We start from the raw sequence: 26,326 nt of genomic DNA, 5'->3' as shown, positions 1-26,326 counted from the left end.
AAAACTGTACAGATAGTGTGACAGCATGGTATGGTCGTATAGGTCATAGTACCACAATAAAAATGATACATGCCTTGTAGTAATTTGATTTGTCACCACTGAGAAATCAAGCTTTGAAGCCAAATGCAAATTAGATTGGAAGTGAGTGTATAGCACGCCCCCAATGCACTTCGAGACTAATTTGCATGTGGCTTCAAATCTTAATTTCTCAGCGCTGGCAAATCGGATTACTACAAGACTGGTATCATTTTGATTGTCGTACTTGGACTTATACTGCTATACCACTGTATTCAGTAGTAACATTTATGTGACAGGGCTCCTTTAAGGAAGAGAGGATAGCCAACAGATGATCTATCCTGCCAGAGACTGGTCTACCGCAGCCTGAAGTGTGGCGCCCGCTCATCACGACGACTGCTATAAACAGAAGTCTATCGTCTGCGGACAGACAATAGGCTCAGTATCCGGAGGATCTCAGGTCCATCACATCCCTCCTTGTTAGAGTTCCCATAGTACTCCTGTATTAAGAAATTGTCATTTGAGCAACTATTTTCCATCATCACCGTAGCTTTTAAGAGTTTTTCCTTTTTCATTTCTAAACATTAAATGTGCTATCCCTTAAGGATTTTTTTTTCCTTACATACGGACTGTAAGATATGAAAGTTTCACCTACTGAATAGGCGATAATGGCAGAGATGAAAAATGCATTGGTCTATTGCTGGAGCATTTATGGAAGGAATTCAGCCTTCAAAGAGACACTTAGAGAAGAGAGATTGTCCCTGGACACTGATGAAAGTGATATCATTGCTTCGTTTATTCCAGTCATTTCATCGCGGCTGAGAAATGTATGCATCCGGAGGAAAATGGAAAAAGTCACTTCTTCTGCCCTTCAGAAGGACACATGTCACCTACATAAGGACGTACGTGAGCGCGTGATAACTTGAGGTGATGGTCATTATTCTGCATTGGACTGGGGCCACTTGGGCACTAGAAGAAATGATTCGGAGAACCCTCCCTCCAGCCGTACACAACTTGTGCTTGGCCATTGATATCCATGTGCTTACATATCATTTTGTGGCGAAAAATGCTGATTATAAAGCTAACTTAAAGAGGTTGTCCACTACTTTTTGGTTGCAATAGGTCATCAATGTCTGATTGATTGGTCGGGGTCCGACATCCAGCACCCCGCTAACAGTCATGCTGGAAGTGCTCAACTTGCGGAGATGGCTGTCTTCTGTTAATGGCTGCCGCCGGGTCCTACACATCCACCTCCTATTGATTTGAGTAGGAGGCGGATGTGCAGTACCAAACCTCGGCCACGACCAGAAGACGGCCAGCTCCGCAAGTAAGCACTTCCGGCTGCCGCCAACACCAATAACAGCTGATGGACGGGGGTGCCAAACGATCAGACATTGATGACTTATCCATCAATCAAAAATTAAAGGACAACCTCTTTAAACTACCTAGTTGGGTCCTAGCCGGGACCTTATTCCAGTTACCTTTTAGCATAAGACTACCATTAAATCCCCCGATAATATAAATTATCAAATTTTTGGGTTGAAAATCATTTTAATTTTTTGGCTTAGATGTAAACATTTTGCACTATTTGTCACCTATAGACTGTGTAGCACTATGCATCACTGGGTACTCTATGAGTTGACTGAGAATCCTACAGTCAGCCCGCTATGATGGTCTTTTATCCATCTTTTTCTGATTTATGACCACAGACCACATTAAAATTGAATGTGCCGGGAAACAAAGAGCCTGTAAAAGGCAAAACGGTGCAAAACTTTTAATGAAACCCAATGGCTAAAATGTCTCCAAAGGTGGACTACCCCTTTTTGAAACACTACATATTTACTAGCATATCAATTTGTCATCTCTTCGTTGCTTAGTGGGTAGATCCAGATGGATGTACTAAATAGAAGATCTGCTTTCTTCTACAAAGTGAAAGAAGTGTCATCTGGTTTGACTTTTATCCTAACACATGTAGTAAGGCTCGTAAAAGGGTTGATATTGACTTTTAGGATTGCTGCTTCCAATAGGTGGCGCTAGAGTTCTAGTCCTCTTCCTCTCTGAAGAGGCAACTTGCATATTTAATTTCCCAAAGGAGCGTGCATGGCCAAAAGTCTCCTCACTCTGACATGCCAGGCATGTAAGACATTACCCCTTACATCCCAGTTTTTAGCCTCTCACCTAGCCAAAGCAGATCTCACACTTTGCACTGATGAGGGGCAACACCCCAAAACACCATGCCTGCAAATTGAGATTCTGGTTTGGCTTTTATCTTAAGTCATATGGCAAGCCTCGTTAAAGGGTCGATATTGACTTTTAGGATCGCTTCTACCATTAGGTGATGCTGAAGTTCAAGTCCTCTTCCTTTCTGAAGAGACAATTTTGCATATCCAAAAAAGGGCTCCCTCATCCCTCCTTTGCAGTACAGACACCTCAGGGCATCGTGTTAGTTATGCAGAGGAGAGTTGTGGACAAAATCACGTCCAAGCCACCGATGGCCCCTTTAAAGAGCGTATGAGTGTGTTGCATTTACAAGTATGCAAAATTTTATTCCAGTAGAATTCTTTCAGTAAAAACCTAGTTCAAATGCAAATCCACATCATCAAATAGACAAACGTATCATCCGAGGAGGAGAAAGTCCCAAGAGAAATATTCAAAGTCCCGGTTGATGCGTTTTGAAATGATACCTCTTATTCATAACCTAAATTTTGCATTTTATCTAAAGTGTTGGATCAACTCCCCTCTTTTCACGGACTACCTTCCCTTGGATTTGGGATCCGTTGAACTCATGGATGGGTGAGCTGATCATACCTTTTATGTTATTGCATTTACAACATGACTACCCTGTGTAATACAGCGGCTTGCGGAATTACTGTAATGGTCCAGGGTGTGTTCTGGCTGACCATGTACCTCCCCCTCAGGTGACTGATCACATGACTGTGACATCAGCACAGGTCCTGTGCACACAGAAGGTCTGATCACATGACTGTGACATCAGCACAGGTCCTGTATGCGCTGGAGGATATATAAATCCTGGTGCTTTTGAAACAGGATGAAAGGCGTGAGGCCTGTTCCCTGTGTGGGACACCGTTAGAGTGTGAGGCCTAGTGAAGCCTGGAAGGCAGAGGCTGGATGTTAGGTGTGAAAACATACCAGTAGCCTTTGAAGGTACGAGGGCTGGAGACCCCCATCTGGGAAGCCGTAAAGCCACAGCGGTGGCTGAACAAATCTGACTGAAGCAGCTAAAACCTGGCAAAGATAAAACACTGCGTTATATGGACATTGATATAAGTGACTTTGGTGAAGGCTGTAACTGGAGCCAAGTGGGCCTGTCTGCCACTTGAAAGGCTCCTGGACTCTATATGTGTAATATGTTGGCGAGCCACTGAGTTGGACTCGGTTATAAGCAGTTTTGAAGAGTAATAAACTGCTGGATTGTGAAATACTGGAAATCGTGGCTGGTGTGCTTTAATTGACCCTGTGCAGTGAGTGTCCCCCAGCATGATGTTGAGCGCTGCCTTACATGTGGTTGGAGAATGCGGGCAACTGCAGCCCGGTTGCTAGGGGTAACGGCACAGGACGACGAGTGTGGATACAAGCATCTTGCTGTGGCTCGGCGATGTCACGAAGATTAAAGCATCTTGCTGTAACTCGGCGGGGTTATTGTCCTCTCTCTCAAACCTGGTTTGCTGTGGCTCGGCGGGCCCACGGAAATTTTCCGGGGAGAGCGGTGTGAAATGTCTAGTGTGAATAGTGTACCGCGATGGCCATAAATGGTGCAGTATCTCCAGACGGAATGGAGAAGGGGTTAGATGACCGGCTGCAAACTTCCTGCAGAAAAATAGAGTGTCCTGAAGAAATGCAGGAGCAGATAAAGATGGCTGTGAAGGGAGCAGCAATTGAGTCTGAAGCTATTGAGCGATTAAAGTGCCTGTTAAAATCGCAGCAGCAGGCATTTGAGAAACAACAGCAGGTATTGGAGAAACGACAACAGGTCGTGGTGCAGGAAGGGCAGGAGCTGTTGGCCCATTACAGAAAGGCGGCAGCGGACCATTCCTTGAGTTCTCCTGTGGCGCCGGGTACTATCCCAGAGTGCCCGGGGAGGTGGTAAGAGATGTTGTGAACTGGGTCCTAAGACTATTGCTGATTTTTTTGGGAAAAATCCCCCTACAGGTGTGGGTGTCCAAAAGGGGGTGGAGTCTCAAAATGGGGCGTAGTTTCAAAAGAGCATGGAGTATAGAAAAAAAAATTTGTTGCTGGTTGTGGGTTGGTACTGCCTAAAAATAACGATTTGACCGTTGATAACGGGGTAGCTCTAGTAGAAGGGGTTGACGTCAAGGTGGGAGGTGACTTGTTGGTCCACAACACCATGGGGAGTGACACAGACCCCATAACTGACGGTGACACTATGAAAGTAGAAAGCGAGTCCAGTCAGGAGGGGCTAGACTAGGGGAGAGAGTCGCCCTCTCGTCGTCGACGGCGTAAGGGCCACAAAAAGGTTGCTCCTGTAGTCTTTGCTGAAAGTGAAAATAAGGAAAATGTAGTACTGTGTGCCTTTATTCCGAGTGTGGATCCTCCTTTAGAAGCAGAAGAGGAGGTGACGTTGCCAGTAGCAATCTCCGGTAAAGTATCAGACAACAATGAAGAGTTGGATGCAGTTCTGCAGATTCGTTACAAGCAGGATGATCTACTGGGACAGAAGGATCAGGAACTGACAGCCCTGAAGGAGGAGGTGGCCAGTCATGACTAGTGTTGAGCGATACCTTCCGATATCAGGAAATATCGGATCGGATTGGATCGGGCCGATACCCAAAAAGTATCGGATATCGCCGATTCCGATACCGGAAACCAATGCAAGTCAATGGGACACAAATATCGGAATGAAAATAAACCCTTTCTTTCCTTGTAGGTTAATTATACATGAAGGAAAACAACTAACAATAATGTAGAATGTATTGGGGGAGGTGGTTGCCCAAATCGATGGGAACAGTACTCACAGTGAAACATGAAAAGCCGGCAATTCAGCAGCGGCATACACCGGTACCCGACAATTTATAACAGAAAGAATAGAGCTTCACACATAGATTAGATAGATAGAAACATGTCAGTCACATATATATGAAGTACAGTGACAGTGTTGCTTACTGTACTTGTCATTTAGTGTAAAGGATTTATTTAAAAAAATAATAGTGTTTTCATGCACCGTCTCTTTAAAAAAGCCGGCCGGCAATTCAGCAGCGGTACCCGACAATTTATAACAGAAAGAGCATCACACATAGATTAGATAGATAGAAACATGTCAGTCACATATATAAGAAGTACAGTGACAGTGTTGATTACTGTACTTGTCATTTAGTGTTAAAATAAAGGATTTATTTAAAAAAAAATTAGCGTGGGGTTCCCCATAATTTTAGTCTCTAGCGGAGGTTAAGCAGACGGCTGGGGCAGATGTTTGAAGCCTGGGAAGGGGGTAATACCCACGAAGCTTCCCAGGCTACTAATATCAGCCCCCAGCTGAATACCTAGCCTTTACTAGCTATTAAAATGGTGACCCCCCCCCCCCGAAAAAATGACGTGGGGTCCCCCCTATTTTAATAGCTAGCAAAGGCTAGGCAGACAGCTGGGGGCTGATATTAATAGCCCAGGAAGGGTGCCATGAATATTGGCCCCCTCCCAGGCTAGAAACACCAGCCGTCAGCCGCCCCAGAAATGGCGCATCCATAGGATGCGCCAATTCTGGCACTTAGCCTCGCTCTTCCCACTGCCCTGTAGCGGTGGCAGTGGGGTAATAGGGCTGGGGTTGATGTCAGCTTATAATGCCAGCTGACATCAAGTCCAGGTTAGTAATGGAGATGCGTCTATAAGACACCCCCATTACTAACCCCATAGTCAAAGTTAAAAAAAACACAAACACCCAGAATAAAGTCCTTTAATTGAAATAAAGACACAATTTTTTATTGTTCTAAATTAAACCATACTTACCATCACGCCCATTCCAGCTGAAGCCAACGATCTCCTGCAATAAAAGAAAAATAATAAAGCAACATCATCCTTACCTTTCCAGGGTTCCCAGGACGGCTCCAGCTCTGCTACATCGAGATAACAGGCTGGACCGCAGCAGAAAGCTGCCATCCAGCCTGTCATCCCGCAGACACTGAGAAGCGCAGGCATGCTTGCGCTCCTCAGTGTCTGGCTGTGACGGCATCCCGATGAGCCGACAATGAACTCAGCTCACCTCATGCACGTCACTGACAGCGTGGGAGAATTCTCCTGCGCATGCGGTGAGCGTGAGAGACTCGGCTCATCTGGATGCCGTCACAGCCTGACACTGAGGAGCGCAAGCATGCCTGCGCTTCTCAGTGTCTGCGGGATGACAGGCTGGATGGCAGCTTTCTGCTGCGGTCCAGCCTGTCATCTCAATGTAGCAGAGCTGGAGCCACCAATGACATGTATTTAAAATTTATTGGGGACACAGTAGGGCAATTTAAATAGCAGGATCAGGCTGATGGGAACTACTGCTCCCATCGAGCTGATCCTGCTGGCACGAGTGGACGGGGGACAGACATAGGCCGATGGGAGTAGTAGTGTCACATCGGCCTATGTCTGCCTGCACGCACACACCAATCATGACGGGCTGATGGTCTGCGAGGTGTGGCTGACCTGTGCGGCCGTGGGAAAGTTCATGTGAGTTCATGCAATGCAGTCAAGCATGAACTCACATGAACCCTCTGAGGGCACCGCGGCGACTTCAAATGAACAGCTGATAGGCATCACCTGATACCTCAGCTGTTCATTTCAAATAACCGGCGGGAAAGCGCAGCACAGAACGGGAAAGCCGGCGGTGAAGTCTTTTCACCGCCGGCTTCCCCGCCCGGGTCCTTCGCTCCCCGCTCCTTGGTGCTGCGCTCCCCGCCCGGTCCTAACTTACGATCGGGATGAGAGGTGGCGGGGGGAGCGGAGGATCGGGATGGGAGGCTGCGGGGAAGCGAGTATGGGGCTGAGTGATTGTTTAAAAGCCGGCGGGCGGTAAAAAGCCGCCGGCTTTTAAACAATCAGGAGAATGCTCCCACGCTGGGATGGCATTGAGATGACAGGCTGGATAGCAGCTGAGCGCTGCCATCCAGCTTGTCATCCTTCAGAGACACTGCAGAGCGCAGGCATTATGGGAACTTCCGATTCCGGTATCCGATATTGTAAAAATATCGGAACTCAGTATCGGAACTCCGATACCGCGAATATCGGCCGATACCCGATATTACAGTATCGGAATGCTCAACACTAGTCATGACCAAGAGCTGGAGCCTATCAGGCAGCAGTATCAGAGTGATGTACAGCAACTAAGGAAAAACATGGAGAACGGGTCCTCAGACCAGCAGAGTCTGGAGTCTGAACGGCAGAAAATATACCAGGTTGTAAGAAACTTGCAGCGAGAACTGGAAGAAAGCAGCGAGGAAGTTAACCAATGGAAGGAAATGTTCCAGGAAATTAAGGAGGACGGCCGCAAAACCAAGGAGGAGGTTTTTAAATTGGAGATTTGCAAAGCGGAGTGTGAAGATGAGTTGTGCGAGGTTAAAGATCATTTCACCCTGGTACAGTTAGAGCTGTACCAAGTGAAGAAAGAGCTTTGTGAATCCAAGAAGGAGTATGGTGAACTCAGTGGGGAACTGCAACAAATTAAGAGAGACTATGAGGATCTCCTCAAAGTTAAGGAAAAACTAGAGGATGATAAGGCGGATGCAGACCACATGCGCCAAGTGGTTGAGACCTCTCTGCAGGACACCCATGATGAAAATGATGATCTCCGCAGAAAGACCCTAAGTCTGGAAGCTCAGGTGAAGGAGCTGCAGACGTTCTGTGATAATCTTCAGAGGGCAGAAACGTGCCTTAAGGAAAGAATCAGCAAGATGGAAGCTGAGCGGAAAAAGATGGAGAAGTCTATCGGAGAAGCCCTAGACCAGGGCCAGGAGTTGGCCACTGGAGATGGGAGGTATGAAGCAAATACCTCCTCGAATAATGTGAGCTCGGATGATTCGGTGGATGTAAGAGCCGAGATCAAGGAGCCCAAGGAGAAGCTACAAGCCCATTTGAAGCAAGAGAAGCTTGAAAGACTGGCTGTCGAGAGCCGAGTGGGCGAATTGGAGACATAGAGGTCCGAGAGAACTCTACTGTTAAAGGAGCAGTTGAAGCAGGAAGAGCTTCAGAGATGGGCTGCTGAGAGGCGAGTAGCTGAACTAGAGGAAGAAATTGTCGAGCTCAAAGGTCGCCTGGCAAAGTACCAATCAGTGAAGGAGGCCTCCTTGGAGAAGGAAAGGGGCAAACAAGTTGTGCTTAATCATTTATACCATGTGAAGGTGGACCTGAGGAGAATTCTGGAGTTCATAGCGGTGAGGCAGCTCAGGGGAAGTATACAGGGTGAAGAAGCTGAAAGTCAGTTGTCCCTGAAACCTGAGCCGGTTGATCGTCTGGAAACCACTGGTGAGACAGAAACCTCTCGGTACAAGTGCCTCATAGATGTACCCGAGGATTTGAGAGAAGAATGCACCAGTGAGTCCGTGCATGAAGAGTTTAAGAAGGCGGTGGGAGCCTGTAAGGTGTACTCGACCTCAGAAGCTAAACAGCTGTTGGTCCTGTCCACAACCGAAGTCACAGTGAAGAGGGTGGCGATCCTAAGTGACATGCACTGGCGATGTATTCGCACAAAGCGGTTTGTCCGGTTGAAGACGGAACAAGTCATTAGACAACTGGAGCTTATGAGAAAAGCTCAAAGTCTGCGTGAAGAGGTCATCCGGGTGCCTCATGCTCTGGTAAGAAAGCTCATTGGGAGAAATGGCCGAGCCATGCAGATGATGGTAAAGAAGTCTGGTGTGATGAAAGTAAGCAGTCTACGTGATCGACAGAACTGGATACCAGATGAAGACGCCATGGTGTCATTCTCCGCTGTAGGAACGGAAGAAAGTCTTGCATATATACGCATGCTGATGGAGTACCGAGTGACCTACCTGCGAGAGGTAGAACAGTTGAATCTCGCCAGACTGCAAATGGAAAGGCAGCATCGCCTGAGCAGCAGAAGGTGGCAGCCGTCTAGAAATTGTGAGACCAGACAGAGAAAGGGCCCCCTAAATAACAGAATAGCTACGGCTGCAGTTAGGGACCTTTCAAGATGTCCTGAAAGTAGTGGGCGTGGGTTTAGAGGTAGTGAGACCTCCAGTAACTCAGGTCTGAGTGGCCCATACAAACGACCCAATAGAGTACAGGACAGTATGGAGTCGAACCGGACCTTAGATACCAGGGTATGTGAGCCACACTGCTGTATTGACCGCTGGGAGCAGGGGAGGTCTGACAAGGTTACGACTGACCACTGGAAGCGGGGGAGGTCTGACAAGGTTACGACTGATCGCTGGGAGCGGGGGAGGTCTGACAAGGTTATGACCCGGAAATGTGACTTGACGAAGTCCGTGACAATGACAGATGGTAGGTCCCCAACGAATGTGCTAATGTCGATGACTAATGTTCCAGGGGCTGAGCAGCGCAATTGTCAAGTACATGGTCTCTGTGTGAACTGTGGGTTATAATGTGATTGGGTATATTATGTGTTCAACCCCACAAGTTTGAACAGAGGGGGGATATGTAATGCAGCGGCTTGCGGCATTACTGTAATGGTCCAGGGTGTGTTCTGGCTGACCATGTACCTCTCCCTCAGGTGACTGATCACATGACTGTGACATCAGCACAGGTCCTGTATGCGCTGGAGGATATATAAATCCTGGTGCTTTTGAAACAGGATGAAAGGCGTGAGGCCTGTTCCCTGTGTGGGACACCGTTAGAGTGTGAGGCCTAGTGAAGCCTGGAAGGCAGAGGCTGGATGTTAGGTGTGAAAACATACCAGTAGCCTTTGAAGGTACGAGGGCCGGAGACCCCCATCTGGGAAGTCGTAAAGCCACAGCGGTGGCGGAACAAATCTGACTGAAGCAGCTAAAACCCGGCAAAGGTAAAACACTGCGTTATATGCACATTGATATAAGTAACTTTGCTGAAGGCTGTAAACTGGAGCCAAGTGGGCCTGTCTGCCACTTGAAAGGCTCCTGGACTCTATATGTGTAATATGTCGGCGAGCCACTGAGTTGGACTCGGTTATAAGCCGTTATGAAGAGTAATAACCTGCTGGATTGTGAAATACTGGAAAGCGTGGCTGGTGTGCTTTAATTGACACAGTGCAGTGAGTGTCCCCCAGCATGATGTTGAGCGCTGCCTTACACCTGGTAAAGAAGGATCATTAATGTTGGCTACAAGCATAGTCGGGCGACCCACCAGCCACACGTGTTGGATGATGTGAGTCTCATATTTGATGACAAGTTTACAAGCTCAGTTATTTGTATTCCAGACTTCTCCGTCCTCCACTTTCTGGGACAAGTATTCGTTATTGGACATCTACCTCTGTTAGTCATATTAGATCTCACAAGTTTATTTTTTTGTCATAGACTAAATCTGTAGACGTTTGTTACCTAAATGTCTTATTGTCCATCATGGATTTGTCGGGTCTAGGCATGCGCCAATTTATAGTCTGAAATTCTGTAGTGGTGTGTAATATCTGAGGAAGGAAGCGGCCGAGTTCTGAAACGCATAGGTTATTGCAACATCGATCATCACTCCTTCATTACTGGCAGTGCCATGAAAAGTTCTCAGTCTACTTAAAATTATAAAGAAAACCTAAAAGAAGAAAGGAGCTAAATTCTCCGCCTACAGTACTGTGCAAAAGTTGGAAGCAGGTGTGGAAAAATGCTTTAAAAAAATAGAAGTGTTAATAGTTTATTTCTTTCAATTAATAAAATGCAAAGTCAAATCAACATTTAGTGACCTCCTTTTGCGTTCAAAATAGCATCAGTTCTTCTAGACAGACATGCACGCCGTGTTTGAAGGAACTCAAAAAAACCATTAATCCTGACAAAATCCCCAACTCCTTTTGCTTAAATGCTGCACTCCTTCAGACTCCCATTATTGTACCTCTCTACAGCCCTTTGCGAAACATACTGCCTTCTGTTACAGCCAAATATTTCACATTTTTTACTCTGTCAAGAGAACTGCTACCATTTTACCTCTCCCCAGTTCGTACGTTTTCGTGCATAGCTGAGTTACTTGCTTCCATGTCAAAGGTATGAATTTTGACCGCCAATCTTTCCATGAAGACCACTTCTCCTCACAGTAGATGGGTGTAGCTGGGTCCCACTCATTGCTGCTTGTTCTGAGCTGATGGCACAGCTGGACATTTTCCGACTTCAAAGGAAAGTAAGCATGATATGTCTCTCATCTGCTGCACTAAGTTTATTTTGTTAACCACTCTATCTACAGTCTTCAACATTGCCCATTTCCATATGGTTGGTCCTGATGAAGACGTCTGTGAACTTTGAAACGCATAGACAATAAAACTGCAATTCTCTGTATTTTGCCTCCAGGATTCTTCCATCGAAATCTCTGGAAACCGCTTTCGGTGACTTCGGCAGCGCAAAAAAGGTCCATCTCTCCGTTTTATCCTCTACCTAGAGTTGCCTATTCCTTTGCGTCCTCAATGCTGAGAAATACAGGCAGATACGTATCCATCATGTAATACCATCAGGGAGGGTCTGATTGGCTCCAAATTTATTCTGCAGTCCGACAAAAACCCCAAACATACAGCCAATGTCATTAAGAACTATCTTCAGAGTAAAGAAGAACGTGCAGTCCTGGAAGTGATGATCCGGCCTCACAGAGCCCTGATCTCACATCATCCAGTCTGTCTGGGATCACAAGGATTTGCACAAGTCTCATGCAGAGAAGATCTGTGGTTGGTTTTCCAAGATGGTTGGAACAACCTCCTGTTGAAATCATTAAAACACTGTGCAATGTACCTAGAAGCTTTGATGCTGATTTGGTGGTCACACCAAATATTGATTTATTTAGATCTCTCTGTTGCATTTGGTTATTTAATAAAAATAAACATCTCTTTTTTTTTAAAGCATTCTTAATCTGCACCATTTTTTCTCACCTGACTAAAACTTTTGCACAGTCCTGTATATCTGCCACAACTAATACATATATACCTGGGACTCGTGATAATGTTTCAATGGCATTGGATATTGGAAAAGTGCACAGTTTTTGTTTAGGCCACTGAAAGTATACTTATATTTGGTCGTAATTTTATTCCTTTGATTTCGATAAATTTGTTAGAACAGCGCCGGCGCCGCTGCACGTGTCCACTTTCTTCCGCCTGCAGGGATGCCGGCGTGTTTACTTACCCGTCCGTGCTCCTTCGGTGTCTGTCTCCTCCCGGGACCTGAGCAAGGCATGCAGGTCTCCTGGGAGTGTACTTGGGGCGCGCGCGCTCCCTGCCTCCTAAAGGGCCAGCACGCGCTGCTAAAAAACGTCCCCAGCCAATGGCTGGGAGATGTCTGGTATATAAGGCACCTTTCCCTACTGGGAGGTGCCTTAGCAACTTCAAGTAATCAGTATTCCTCCTGCTTCCTAGTTATACGGTCCCCGTACTTTCACTCTCTGAATGTGACCCTGTCCATCCCGTTTACCTGACCCTGTGCATCTGATCCTGCCGTACCTACACCTGAACCCGTCTTGCCTTTTCCTGATTCGTCTGAACTAGCACCTGTGTACCTGCTACTGTGTTCCCCTACCCGTGGCCATCCCGTATTCCTGCACCTGTCCTGCCTGTGCCAGAATTCTGCATCTGTCTACCAGGCGTATCCCTCCTGCTAATCCCGTTCCTGGCCGATCCTCCTTCCCTGTCCCCTTGGGGGTCAGCTGCCGCCGCTCCAGGGATCCATCCTGGAGTAGCACCTTGCGTCCACCTGGGTTCAAGTCTAACCCCACCATCAAGGGCTCTAGTGAAGAAGACGGTATTTGCTTAATTACGCCCCTCCAGGCTCTCCCTGGACCGTGGCACAAACCATTTGAGTAACAAAATGTTGTGAGCTTAGGACCGTAATGACATCTCATGGTCCAAATTTTTGTCCTTTTAAATCACCATTATGTCTATCAAAAGCAGGGATGCAGGGGATTTCCTGAAATTCATAAATGAAACACACGACAAGAATTAGGAGAATATTTTATTTTCCATTATCTAAAGACCCTGAACAATAATGCCGGCTGTTGAATTTGCCTTCCATAGCACTTAATGTGTCCGATTCTGCAGAATTCCCTCTTTTGTAAAAACTAATGACTCTCAACTAGAGTAATGTTTTCCTGTGACTCCAAAACCATTTTGCTTAATGAGGTACTAAGTCTTTATAATTAGACCCAGAAGGGAGCAAAGACCTGCCCAAACGAACAATCATTATTTAGGTAATTTATAGTAATGCGGAGAAAAGAGGGGGGAAATTAAAAAAAAGAGAAAAAAAAAGAAATTCTGAATTCTTCCTAAGAAAGCTACTATTTCCTTATAGCCACACTCCCTAGCATCCAATTACCCTATTAAGACAGCGTTTTGTTGCTAAGGACATTAATTGAAATGTAAATTAATTTATGCGGGTCCGCCTAATTAAGTTGATATGTGATGATCGTGTCAGGATGGCCTGTGTGGTTAATTTTTATCTATATATTTATTTATTTTACTAGCGCTTGTTACATTTCGCCCGCATTTTCGATGGAAGATTCCCCTCCTTTTTGGTTATAACTATTTAATAAACCTGTCAAATGCACTTTTTTTCTTTTTTTTTTTTGCTACTTCTTCTTCTTCGCGTTTTCAACACCAACTTGACTCTTGATGTTGAGGAATACTTAAGTCTGAAGTTTACAGAGCAATTAAACACTCTCGCGGGAGACCCAATACGCCGAGACTGTCAGGGAACGTAAATTAGTAACTCTTTTTTTTTCCCCTACGGCCTAAGAGCTAACAGTAAAATTCTTGAGATCATCAACTATTTGTGTTTCTGCGGGACTCGTGTCATAAGTTACATCCTATTGTAATTACGCTACAATATTCCTCATCAGAGAAATAGCTGGAAACGGTGCAAATTCAATTAGATTATTTTAATTAGTTCTCAGGTCACAGATTGATCTTCACACTAAACATGGCTTGCCCCGATCGTGCTGGAGAGGCTGCTGTTGCAATTTACTATATTTAATGCGCTTCGTGCTATATTTGCATCACTGTTTGGAGAAAATATTGGTGTTTATTCTAAGCCAATATTAACTCTAAAGCCACAATCAGATGTCCATGAAACAAGGTCCGAGTACTGAAAATGTTGCATGGACTGGCCGCGTATCTCCCAAACCGAGCGCAACGGCCCATCAGGCGGTCAACTTCGAGATAGGATCATCATTTTCCGTACTCGGATCTTGTTTAACGGACGTCTGAATGAGGCGCAAGCAGCTAATGAGTTAAAGTGGAAGCCTGATGAAGAGACCCTAGTAGTCTTGAAAGCTTGCAATTTGTTACCATCGCTTCAGTTAGCCATTAAAAGGCATCAACCACTGAGGACTCGCAAATCTTAAAAAGTTAAAGTAACACCTATTCGCCGATTGTCGGAACTTGTGTCCCCTAGTTTTCCTATGGCATCAGGACTGCAGCCAGGAGGATTTGAAAGGAGAGCATCTGGTGGCACATGAGCCATGCTGGTACGGACGAAGATAGGTGGTCCCAGTAATGCGCTTAGCCATATTTATATCTTTAGCACCATAAACTTAAGCCCCATTACACTTTAGATAAAAGCCATCTGAATCCACCGATTTCTGTGGGATCGGCCAACTCTACCACAACAGACAATGTCGGAGGAGAGAAGGATCCAACCTGTTGAATCTCACCGTCCAATCTTTTTGCTCTATGCAAAGTTAAGCCGCTGCCAGAGGAGTCCAGCAGTGGCTTCTCAAGGGGGAGAAAGCTGAGTGTTCTTGAGTAATGAGAGAGTCAGGAGAGAAAGCTATCGGCCGAGTAATGGAATGGAGAATGGAGTGGAAAGCTCCTGTGTGACCGGCCACTCTATTTAACTCTTCTTCGCCACAGCCTTGCGGTTAGGGGCCAATTAGGGACAAAAGTTAAACTTTGGGTGTCACTGAAACTGCTGTGTCTAATTGTCACCTATTCAATGGATAGGTAATTTATGAAGACCAGACCAGAATTTAATGTCCATCCACCACCCCCATACACCTCACGATGGTTCAGCAGATCCTTCGGCTGGCAGTTATCTCTCCCGACACTCCCATACACTGAAAAATGCTCCTGTGTTTTCTGAGAGAGCCGCTGCCAGAACAAAAGGATCGGCAGCCCGAAATTGAACATGCGGTGGGTTCGGCCAATGTTAGTCTAATGTGCATGATCGCCTTTAACTTAGTGAATAAGTTAGGCTAACTTTATACGTTGTACATAGACTGCACCCAGTATAAACTGGGAACGCTACCAGTGAATAGCTGAAACTTATGCTTGGGGTTTGTGCACTTGACTTCGTTATGAATAGCAATGGTTCCTAGGTGAAGCCACTACTGTAGAAAGCCGAAGGTTAGAGATGAGTGAACCCGAACTTTAAAGTTCATACCGGCTGAACTCCGAACACAGACTTCTGCCGGATGTCCGTTCTGCCATTCGTTAATGTTCGGAGTTCGAGTGGAGAGAGGGAGACAGATTTTTTTCAGCTCCCCCCTGATTTGAATGTTGTTCAAGTTTGGATTCAGTCCTCCTACCTGGTCTAAAGTTTGGTCCGGTACCAGAACCTGAACTTCCACGGGTCCACTTATGCCTACTGAAGGTCTTTTTCCCCGTAGTGACCTCGATGATGGTTTTGTCGTTATTTTTGTGACAGCTCTTCCTCCCATTTCTTTTTTTCTGTTGTTTAAACTATAATTAGCGGGTGACTTCCTAGTGTAAGCCACCTGAAGAATAAACATGCTGCGTCTTTAAACCGCTTCATGGTTTCCAAACCTCGGAACGGCTATAAGAAGTAACAAAAGACTGAACGTGTGCACAGCAATGTCGTTTATACATTGCTGTGCATTATTTTTATTCTTTGCAGCACCTTTTCAGGCGGATTCCAGGCACGTACCCTTGTGCCCCCTGTTTTTCCAATACAACTCCAAATCCCCTGCATAATTATATATGTAAAAGATTAAAGATTGTAGACAGAGAGCTTCTACACTCCGTCTTGTGATGGAGGTTTTGGAGCTCTGTATCAGAAATCCTGTAGACTCCGGACCAGAACGTCAACACGATATTAAAAGGCGAACGTTCATTAACTAAAGACATGACGAGAGATGAAAGATGAATGATTTTTTTTTTTTATTTTAAATGGTGTTCAAAGTCTCTTCACATGCATTTATTGTCATTTTTGTATGAATGCACAGAGGTGAATACTAGCCGGAGATGTGGAGACGTGGCGCTGTGTGGGTGAGTGTCAGAACAGACAGTCCTATCGTTACATCACAGCGTCTGCCACTCATAGTCACTAAACTAATCAATCACCGCACAGCAGAACTTTCAATGCTGAAACTTTAATGTAACACTCAAAAGTTTCATGCAGCATTGGGAAATCTGGATCTCCCATGTGTTGCACTTGACCTCTGTTATTGCAGATCTGCCAGTATTAAAATATACTGTATATGTAGTGGAAATACAGTCATGACTCCAACCCATCCAAGAAATCAACGATCCCGACAAAATAATACATTTTTCCATTTCCTGTTAAAGCAAAAATCTTATCGCCAGTAAAGAATTTATATGATGCCCTAATAATGGTCTGTATGGTGCAAATGGACCCTTTAAAAAAAACATTTTCCCACCATTAAAAAAGTGATGGCTTAAGGGTCGGTGGAGATCTGATTGCAAGGACCACGTGATCCTCGGAACAAAGGGGCTGCAGTACAAGTTAAGTAGATTATCCCACCATACAAACAGTTCTTAAAGGGAATATGTCAGCAGTTTTTTTTCTATGTAATCTGACAGCACCATGATGTAGGGACATAGACCCTTATTCCAGTGATGTTTCACTTAGTTTACTGGGTGCAGCAGTTGTGATAGAATCACAGTTTTCTCTGCTGCAGATCACTGACTGCTGAGCCCTGTATAATCCCGCCCACACCACTGATTGGCCGCTTTCCGTGTATACTGCATACTAACAGAAAGCTGCTAATCAGTGGAGGGGGCGTGGTTGGACTAGGAGACACGTAGTCCTGTACTGATAATCTCCTGCTGATAAAACACTGATTTTATTGATGCAACAACACACAGCCCAGTAAGTGACACATCGCTGGAATCGGGGTTTTTGCCCCTACATCATGCTGCTCTCCGTTTGCATAGCAAAAACCTGCTGACAGATTCCCTTTAAGAAATTTGCAAATGTAAAAAAAAAAAAATGTAAATAATTATAATCCATATTATAGTGCTTTTCTAAATGTTCCCATGACCTCAATTTCAGGCCGCGATGTGGAGCAATGCCATTCCAACACCGGCAGAGAGCTCTCCCTCCTCTCTGTGTTGGTGATGTTATGAAGGAATTGGCTGTCTGGCTCAGTTTACTAGCTAAACCTTCCTTGTCTGCATTAGCTACGATGAAGGGGGCTGGCTGGCACAGTTTATTTGCTAAGCCAGTCCCTTTCTCCATCACAGCCAATACAGAAACAGAGAAGGGAGCTGACTTAGCTAATGAACTGAGCTCGTCTGCACAGAGAAGAGGTAGAGCTCTTCAGCGGTGTCGGAAGGTCATCACTTACGGAGCAGAAACTCCACTTCTAGAACTACATGTTGGAGTCTAAATTGCAGCCAGGGGTGGAGGTTAGAAAACTAAAGTATATAAGTAAATTTAATTAATTTACATTTTGAATCCACAAAAGAAAAGTGGTCCTTGCACTGCAATACACACGCCTAGCAATGACGTCATGCACTGCCAATGCCGGCTATATAGAGGATGACGTTGCACGTTGTGGGAGTGGGGGAAGGTAAGAATAATCATTTGTTTTTTTTTTTAAATGTTCTAGTGAAGAGTGAAAGGGGCCCAAGATAAGGGCATTATACCAGTAAGGGGCCCAGGATGGAGGACATTGTACCAGGAGGGGGGGGGGGGGGCATTATACCTGGATGGGGGTGAGAACTGGGGACATTATTCCTGGAAGGGGCTGAGGGTTGAGGACATTATTCCTTGAAGGGGCTGAGGATTGGCGATATTATTACTGGAAGAGGCCAACCAGAGCCACAAGGATGGTGAGCGGACTGCCAAGTGTGTCCTGCGAGGCATGATTAAAGGATCTGGGAATGTTTAGCTTGCAAAGAAAGAAGGCAAAGAGGAAACTTAATAACCGTCTACAAATATCTCATTTGCACATGGCATGGAAACACGAGAAGCAATGGAATGAAGCTGAAAGGGAGAAGATACAGATTAGATATTGGAAAAATCTTTTTGACAGTGAGGGTGATCAATGAATGGAACAGGCGGCCACGAGAGGTGGTGAGTTCTTCAATGGAAGTCTTCAGAGGCTGGACAGATATCTGCCTGAGATGGTTTAGTGACTCCTGCATTGAGCAGGGGGTTGGACACGATGACCCTGAAGGTCTCTTCCAACTCTAACATTCTATGATTCTATGATGGAGGAGATTATTACTGAAAGGAGCCAGGACAGTGGACATTATTACAATGGGGACGAACACGCATGTCTTTATAGGAAATAGAACACTACAAGGGCGCCTACATCTGACCAACATGTAGGTGGGGGCCCAGTCTAAATTTTGCACCAGGATCCATAAGACTCTAGTTCCGTCCCTGGGATCAGATATCTGTTTAGTGCCCCCTGGTGTTTTTTATATTCCTACACAGAACATCCACCTAATTTGTCCCTCCCCAGAGGTCACACATGCTCAGTAGCTCTTGTACTTTTAATGATTTCCAACTGCTAATTTCTGTTTAGTTTTGACATGATCCAACTGAGAAATGTAATTCTAGGAGGATGCTGGTGGTTGGGACTAAAACTCCTTTTTTAGTCGACTAATAAATGCATTATGACCATTTGTGCAAATTCTTTTTTTTTCTAATAAATGAAAGTACAAACATGTCATTTAAATATATCCTTTATTTAATCATGAACAAATATACCAACAAAACCAGTGTGAACATGGGCCAATTCAACAGAATATTGACCAAGAAACTCTTACAGCTTTGGATATTGGATCGATGTAGACTTGGGATGTTCTCTGTTACTAATTGAAGCCTTGCGAGTTTTGGCCGACCCTCCTACTCGCTGCGGACACGTCTCAGAAGCAGCTGACATCTTCTCTTTGCTAAAAAAAAAAAAATCAATGTGTTAAAATTACAGTGCTACATAGCGACTTGTGTCTAAGGGTGGGTAATACCACAAATTGTTAATGTTTTGTAATACCACTTTTGGCTGTGCGATTTGAACAGGTAAAGCACCCAGATTTAGGGCTCATTCACACATCAGTTTTTCACGAATAGCACTTGTATCATTGTCTATGGGGCTGTTCACATATCTGTGATTTTTTTTTTTTTATGGACTGAGTGGTCCATGCAAAATCATGGACACATGTCCAAAATTTATTCGAGTGTTGGATCAAACTCAACAATGAATGTCTATGGGACAGCACTCGGATGACATGCCATATATATTACTCATCTCAACATAGAAATTGAAACATCAAAAAGGAAAAGTTGTGGAATTATGGAAATCAAACGATGGATAGAGGTTAATGATATGCAAATGATGAAAAAGGAAACCACATTTCCACAACAGCTCGAAAGGAGACAAGTCTGTAGATGCTGCAGGCCATGGTAGTACGTATAGTCCATGCAAGATGCTGACAGTAGTATGAGCAAAAAAAAACAGCTCCTGGCACACTTTGGAGAAATGGCTGTACCACCGGTTCCACCACCAAATCATTGTAAATTCAAGCTCTTAGAGTAACGGGAATGAAGGCTAGAAGCGTCCGGCTACCATACATTATGCCACCATAATCCTAGGATTAGTTCCAGTGTGACTTTCCTGCGTGAAAGCCCAGAACTACATGGTAGGACCTGGTCAATGACCTGAAGAGACCTGGAACCATAGTCTCATACATTACAATTAGTAACACCCTACGCCATCATGGATTAAAATCCTGCAGGGCACACAAGGTCTCCCTGCTCATGCCAGCACATGTCCAGGTCCGTTTGAAGTTTGCCAATGATCATCTGGATCATCCAGAAGAGGCATGGGAAAAGGTCATGTGGTCAGATGAGACCAAAATAGAACTTTTTGGTATCAACTCTACTCGCCATGTTTGGAGGAAGAAGAAGGATGAATACAATCCCAAGAACATTGTCCCAACCGTGAAGCATGGCGGGGGAAACATACTTTGAGGGTGCTTTTGAGCAAAGGGGACAGGACGACTGCACTATATTGAAGGGAGGGTGGATGGGGTCATGTATCGCAAGTTTTTGGCCAACAACCTCCTTCCCTCAGTAAGAGAATTGAAGATGGGCCGTGGCTGGACATGACAATTACTCAAAACACACAGCCAGGGCAACTAGAGAGTGGTTCCGTAAGAAGCATTTCAAGGTCCTGGAGTGGCCTAGCCAGTCTCCAGACCTGAAACCAATAGAGAATCTTTGGAGGGAGCTGAAACTTAATGTTGTCCAGCGACAGTCCTGAAACATCTGGAGAAGATCTGTATGGAGGAGTGGGCCAAAATCCCTGCTGCAGTGTGTGCAAACTTGGTCAAGAACTACAGGAAATGTCAGACCTCTGTAATTGCAAACAAAGGTTTCTGTACCAAATATTAAGTTCTGTTTTTCTATTGTATCAAATACTTATTTCATGCAATAAAATGTAAATTAATTATGGAAAAATCATACAATGTGATTTTCTGGATTTTTTTAGATTCTGTCTCTTACAGGTGAAGTGACCTACAAAAAAAATTACAGACCTCTCCATTCTTTGTAGGTGGGAAAATTTGCAAAATCGGCAGTTTTTCTAATACTTATTTTCCCCACTGTATGTGTGTGTGATATAGATATATACTGTATTTTTCGGACCATAAGACGCACTTTTTTTCCCCCAAATTTGGAGGAAAATGGGGGTGCGTTTTATGGTCCAAACGTAACTTACCGGTGGTGGTGGAGCAGAATCGCAGGGCCATCCGCCACCCCCCCTCCATCAGAAAAGCGGCGGCAGCAGAAGAAAAGGTGAGGCGGGCCGGTATCTGGCCGGGGCCTGGCCCGGTACCGGGGCCAGTGTCTTGCTATGAGTGGCTTTCCGGTGACCGCGGCCATGTTCCTGAAGCTGTGATCTACAGGAAGATGGGAGCAGGCGCATGCGCGCTACCACGCCGGAGGCCATTTTCCTGTAGATCACAGCCGAGGGCACCAGAAGCCGCTCACACCGCTCACATCAAGATACCGGCCCCGGTATCAGGTCCCCATGGCCAGTCCTCAGGCAGCAGGCCCCCAGCACCAGGCCGCAAGTCATCAGGCCCCCAGCCACCAGGCTAACATCACCAGGACCCCAGCACCAGGCCACCATCTCCAGGCCCCCAGCGCCAGGCACCGGCCAATGGCCAGACATCGGCTCCCAGCCAGGCACCGGCTCCGCAGCATCTTACCTCTTCAGCTGCAGCCGCTGGTGTCATGAGGGAGAGAACGGAGGGCCCTGCGATCCTCCAACTCCCCACACCGGCTTCTCGCATCCAGGGTCCGCGGCATTACTCAACTTCCGCCGGCTTCCTGAAGGACCCTGCCTTCTGTGACCCCAGCTCCACCGCCTCCCCAGGTAAGATACCTATTCCGACTATAAGACGGACCCCCATCTTATAAAAAATATTTTTTTTCCTATTTTCCACCCCAAAATTTGGGGTGCATCTTATGGTCCAGTGCGTCTTATAGTCCGAAAAATACGGTGTGTATATATATTTATATCACCGAAGTAAATGAATTGAATAGGGATATACCTTCCCATTCTGAAGGGGAATATCAAAGCCCCATTGATGGGGGCCCAGCAGTTGGAGCCCCACTTGTGGATAGATGACAACTTTAAATGTTGTTTCAGTTTTTTAGGCATTCACCAGATCTACAATCGGGGTCTAATGTATAATAATACTAAACCCATAGTAATGCTTTAATAATAATGCTTTACATACAGAATTAATATAACACCACAACTTTACACCAGAATTATAATTATTTCTACTGTTGACATTTAAGAAATAATACAAATAGCATACATATTTTTTTCCAATAGAAATGGACAAATTACAATAAGTGAATATTATTTTCCCACTACGGCGCTCTATAAACACCTCCCACACACATTTCGTGATTACAGCTAACCTAATAGTGTCCTTCTTAACTTTTCCTCTCCCGCTGATCCTATTTATAGTGGTCCCTTTTCACGCCGAAATCTAATAACGTCGGTGATTTTACAAAGTGAGATTGTAAAACCGTAATGTGTATTTATGCCAGTGCTGCGCACTAACAAAGTCGCTTCCGGTGGTAGCACACCAAAGCCAACACACTGCCGAGACCGCGCCGGGCGGCTGTTGTGCTTCCAGTAATATAATGTAGCGCTGCTGCTAACTGTAGATTCTGATTACTAACTACTCGACAGGGTAATTGGAGCAAAATGATATTTTTGTAAGCACTCCACGGGAGACCGGCCAAGGTGTGCGGTCGCTACAGATGCCTTAATGGACACTTTTAGCTAAACCTGTGTTTTCGGTTAGATAAAAATGCTCTATGTTAATGACAGTCACACCGAGTCTTCTATAGATATATAACAGGCAAGTGTGGGTGGAAGATGACATATAATAATTATGGAAGAGTTGACATGGGGAGTCATATCCCCTCCTTCATATATAATTAGCCTTTAATCTGAAATGACTCCTATTAATGGATGTTATGTCTGTGAAAATCACTTTATAGAACACGTCGTTCCTTATTTTTTATACTTTTAAAGATACAATGTACCTTTGTTATATAAATATATTTCTTGTAGGGGCGCAGAGGTAGCAGTTGCACTTGGGACCTGGTTTCTGTTGGGGCCCAAAGCGCTCCATGTGTATATACTGTATATGTACAGTACAGACCAAAAGTTTGGACACACCTCATTTAAAGATTTTTCTGTATTTTCATGACTATGAAAATTGTACATTCACACTGAAGGCATCAAAACTATGAATTAACACATGTGGAATTATATACTTAACAAAAAAGTGTGAAACAACTGAAAATATGTCTTATATTCTAGGTTCTTCAAAGTAGCCACCTTTTGCTTTGATGACTGCTTTGCACACTCTAGGCAATCTCTTGATGAGCTTCAAGAGGTAGTCACCGGAAATGGTTTTCACTTCACAGGTGTGCCCTGTCAGGTTTAATAAGTGGGATATCTTGCCTTATAAATGGGGTTGGGACCATCAGTTGTGTTGTGCAGAAGTCAGGTGGATACACAGCTGATAGTCCTACTGAATAGCTGCTTTTTTCTTGCCATAATACAAATTCTAAGTAAAGAAAAATGAGTGGCCATCATTACTTTAAGAAATGAAGGTCAGTCAGTGCGAAAAATTGGGCAAACTTTGAATGTGTCCCCAAGTGCACTTGCAAAAACCATCAAGCGCTGCAAAGAAACTGGCTCACATGAGGACCGTCCCAGGAAAGGAAGACCAAGAGTCACCTCTGCTTCTGAGGATAAGTTTCTCCGAGTCACCAGCCTCAGAAATCGCAGGTTAACAGCAGCTCAGATTAGAGACCAGATCAATGCCACACAGAGTTCTAGCAGCAAATACATCTCTTCAACAACTGTTAAGAGGAGACTTTGTGCAGCAGGCCTTCATGGTAAAATAGCTGCTAGGAAACCACTGCTAAGGACAGGTAACAAGCAGAAGAGACTTGTTTGGGCTAAAGAACACAAGGAATGGACATTAGACCAGTAGAAATCTGTGCTTTGGTCTGATGAGTCCAAATTTGAGACCTTTGGTTCCAACCACCGTGTCTTTGTGCGACGCAGAAAAGGTGAACGGATGGACTCTACATGCCTGGTTCCCACCATGAAGCATGGAGGAGGAGGTGTGATGGTGTGGGGGTGCTTTGCTGGTGACACTGTTGGGGATTTATTCAAAATTGAAGGCATACTGAACCAGCATGGTTACCACAGGATCTTGCAGCAGCATGCTATTCCATCCGCTTTGCGTTTAGTTGGACCATCATTTATTTTTGAACAGGACAATGACCCCAAACACACCTCCAGGCTGTGTAAGGGCTATTTGACCAAGAAGGAGAGTGATGGGGTGCTACGCCAGATGACCTGGCCTCCACAGTCACCAGACCTGAACCCAATCGAGATGGTTTGGGGTGAGCTGGACCGCACAGTGAAGGCAAAAGGGCCAACAAGTGCTAAGCATCTCTGGGAACTCCTTCAAGATTGTTGGAAGACCTTTTCTGGTGACTACCTCTTGAAGCTCATCAAGAGAATGCCAAGAGTGTGCAAAGCAGTCATCAAAGCAAAAGGTGGCTACTTTGAAGAACCTAGAATATAAGACATATTTTCAGTTGTTTCACACTTTTTTGTTAAGTATATAATTCCACATGTGTTAATTCGTAGTTTTGATGCCTTCAGTGTGAATGTACAATTTTCATAGTCATGAAAATACAGAAAAATCTTTAAATGGGAAGGCGTGTCCAAACTTTTGGTCTGTACTGTATATATATATATATATATATATATATATATATATATATGAGTACTGTAGGTGGTCCCTGTTACAGATTTTGTATTAGGGTCCAGAATCTGAAAAAGGACCTGTAACAAGTACAAATATTTACAGTTTTTGTTCTTATTTTATGTCATATTTTATTTTGGGGCACATTACAGACATTGTCATAACTCATATCTGTCCTTGTCGAGGCTCACAATCTAAAATCTAAATTAACCGATCAGTTTCTGAAAGAAGACTGGAGGCTCCAATTCAAGCCCAAGATAACACATACAAACTAGATTTAATTGGTTTTATTTTAACAACAGAGGACCCCAATGCTGCAAGCCTAGAGTGCTAATCACTGAGCCACCATGCACATTATTTTGCTCTCCATCTGGCCCAGACCTTCATCAAGGCGTCTTTCAGTTATATTTTGACTGCAGCTGCTTCTCATCTTGTTCGTTCTGCTCCCCGATATTTTCTGCCTGTTGGGTTGACTCAGTATCCTTCTAATACTGATTTTTCAGTGCCACCTAATACAGTGCCTACTGTGCTGCCACAGATGTCAGGCAATTCTATGCTTGGCCCCATGACTGTTCCAGTCTTGCTCCCTGCCAGGCTCCCTAAATCGTCCAAGTGACTGCTCACAAATCCTTCCTTTATGGTTTTATTGCATAGTATGAATAGACCCTATACAAGTGAATTTGTTTGTGTCATGCCTTGGTTTCGGGACTCTGACCTCTTGCTGCATGGTTTGTTTCTCTTTCTACTGAGCCACAGACAGTTAGGTTTCTGTCCAACTGCTGATGGTTCTTTTGTCTTTTCTTTACTTTCTTTGGTTTTTCTTCTATTCAGGTGTCTCTCATTCCTCAATATGGTTGTGCCCTATCAGTTCTTGGGAGTAGCTTTTTATAGTCACCTTATACCTGCATCTTTGCTGGCTATATTTCAAGACAGATGGTGTTCAGAGAACCAGCTCCTCTAGGAATTATCTTACCTGGTTAATCTCTGTTGATTTTCCTTCGGTTTGTTTGTGTGTCTTCCTCCCCAGTACCCCTTCCTTTCTTTTCCGTTTTGGGGTCTGGGAGGTTTTCCACATATTCCATTTCTTGTGTGTTTTTTCTTATTTTCTCCAGTCTTTCTTGTGTATCTGTGTTCCCACATTCATATGCCTGTGCCTTTTCATTAGATTTTTGTGTATTTTACTTTATACTTATTATTGTTTTAGTGATACACATTATTTATAGAGAGGATGCAGTTAAAGACATTCAGGGTAAGTTGTTGTCGAGAGGGGGCTTCATTGCTTATACTTAGGGTGCCAACCTCTGCAGTCAGGCAAGGACAAATCAGGGTCATATTAGGGACTTTCCTAGTCTGAATAGGGACCAGTAAGGTTCAGGTGTTTGTCTCTCCTGGTTTGAACGTAACCCACGTGAGTGTGTTTATACTGTTGGGAGACGCATAGTAGCGTCTGTTGGAGGTTCGTACTGAGCATCCAACATGCACCAAAACCACCAGGTGATTATTTGAATATTTTCCATGTTAGACGCTATAGGCTATGCAATGCCTCGGAAGTGCAACAGTTAAATATTAGATCACAGATTGTTTCTCTACTCTCGTAAGCCGTAGCCCATTGTACTCTGCGCTGACCATTGCTTTAACTGCACGTGTATG

At 44.7% G+C, this 26,326-nt stretch overlaps 1 protein-coding gene across 1 annotated transcript in view; it reads right to left on the bottom strand.

The window, feature by feature from the left end:
• Positions 1 to 19,098: 19,098 nt before the first annotated feature.
• The window catches only part of AGBL4 (AGBL carboxypeptidase 4), a 2,899,935-nt gene continuing 2,892,707 nt past the window's right edge, over positions 19,099 to 26,326 (bottom strand). The window contains exon 13 of the mRNA XM_073642636.1: positions 19,099 to 19,252. Within this exon, the coding sequence (XP_073498737.1) occupies positions 19,123 to 19,252 (130 nt within the window). The 3' untranslated portion in view covers positions 19,099 to 19,122. The remainder of the gene's footprint in view (positions 19,253 to 26,326) is intronic.

The sequence above is a fragment of the Phyllobates terribilis genome, unplaced genomic scaffold (assembly GCF_046119375.1).
Source record: "Phyllobates terribilis strain yellow unplaced genomic scaffold, ASM4611937v1 Scaffold_8__6_contigs__length_399053987, whole genome shotgun sequence".
NCBI lineage: Eukaryota > Metazoa > Chordata > Amphibia > Anura > Dendrobatidae > Phyllobates > Phyllobates terribilis.
This window is presented reverse-complemented; position numbering and strand designations above follow the sequence as displayed.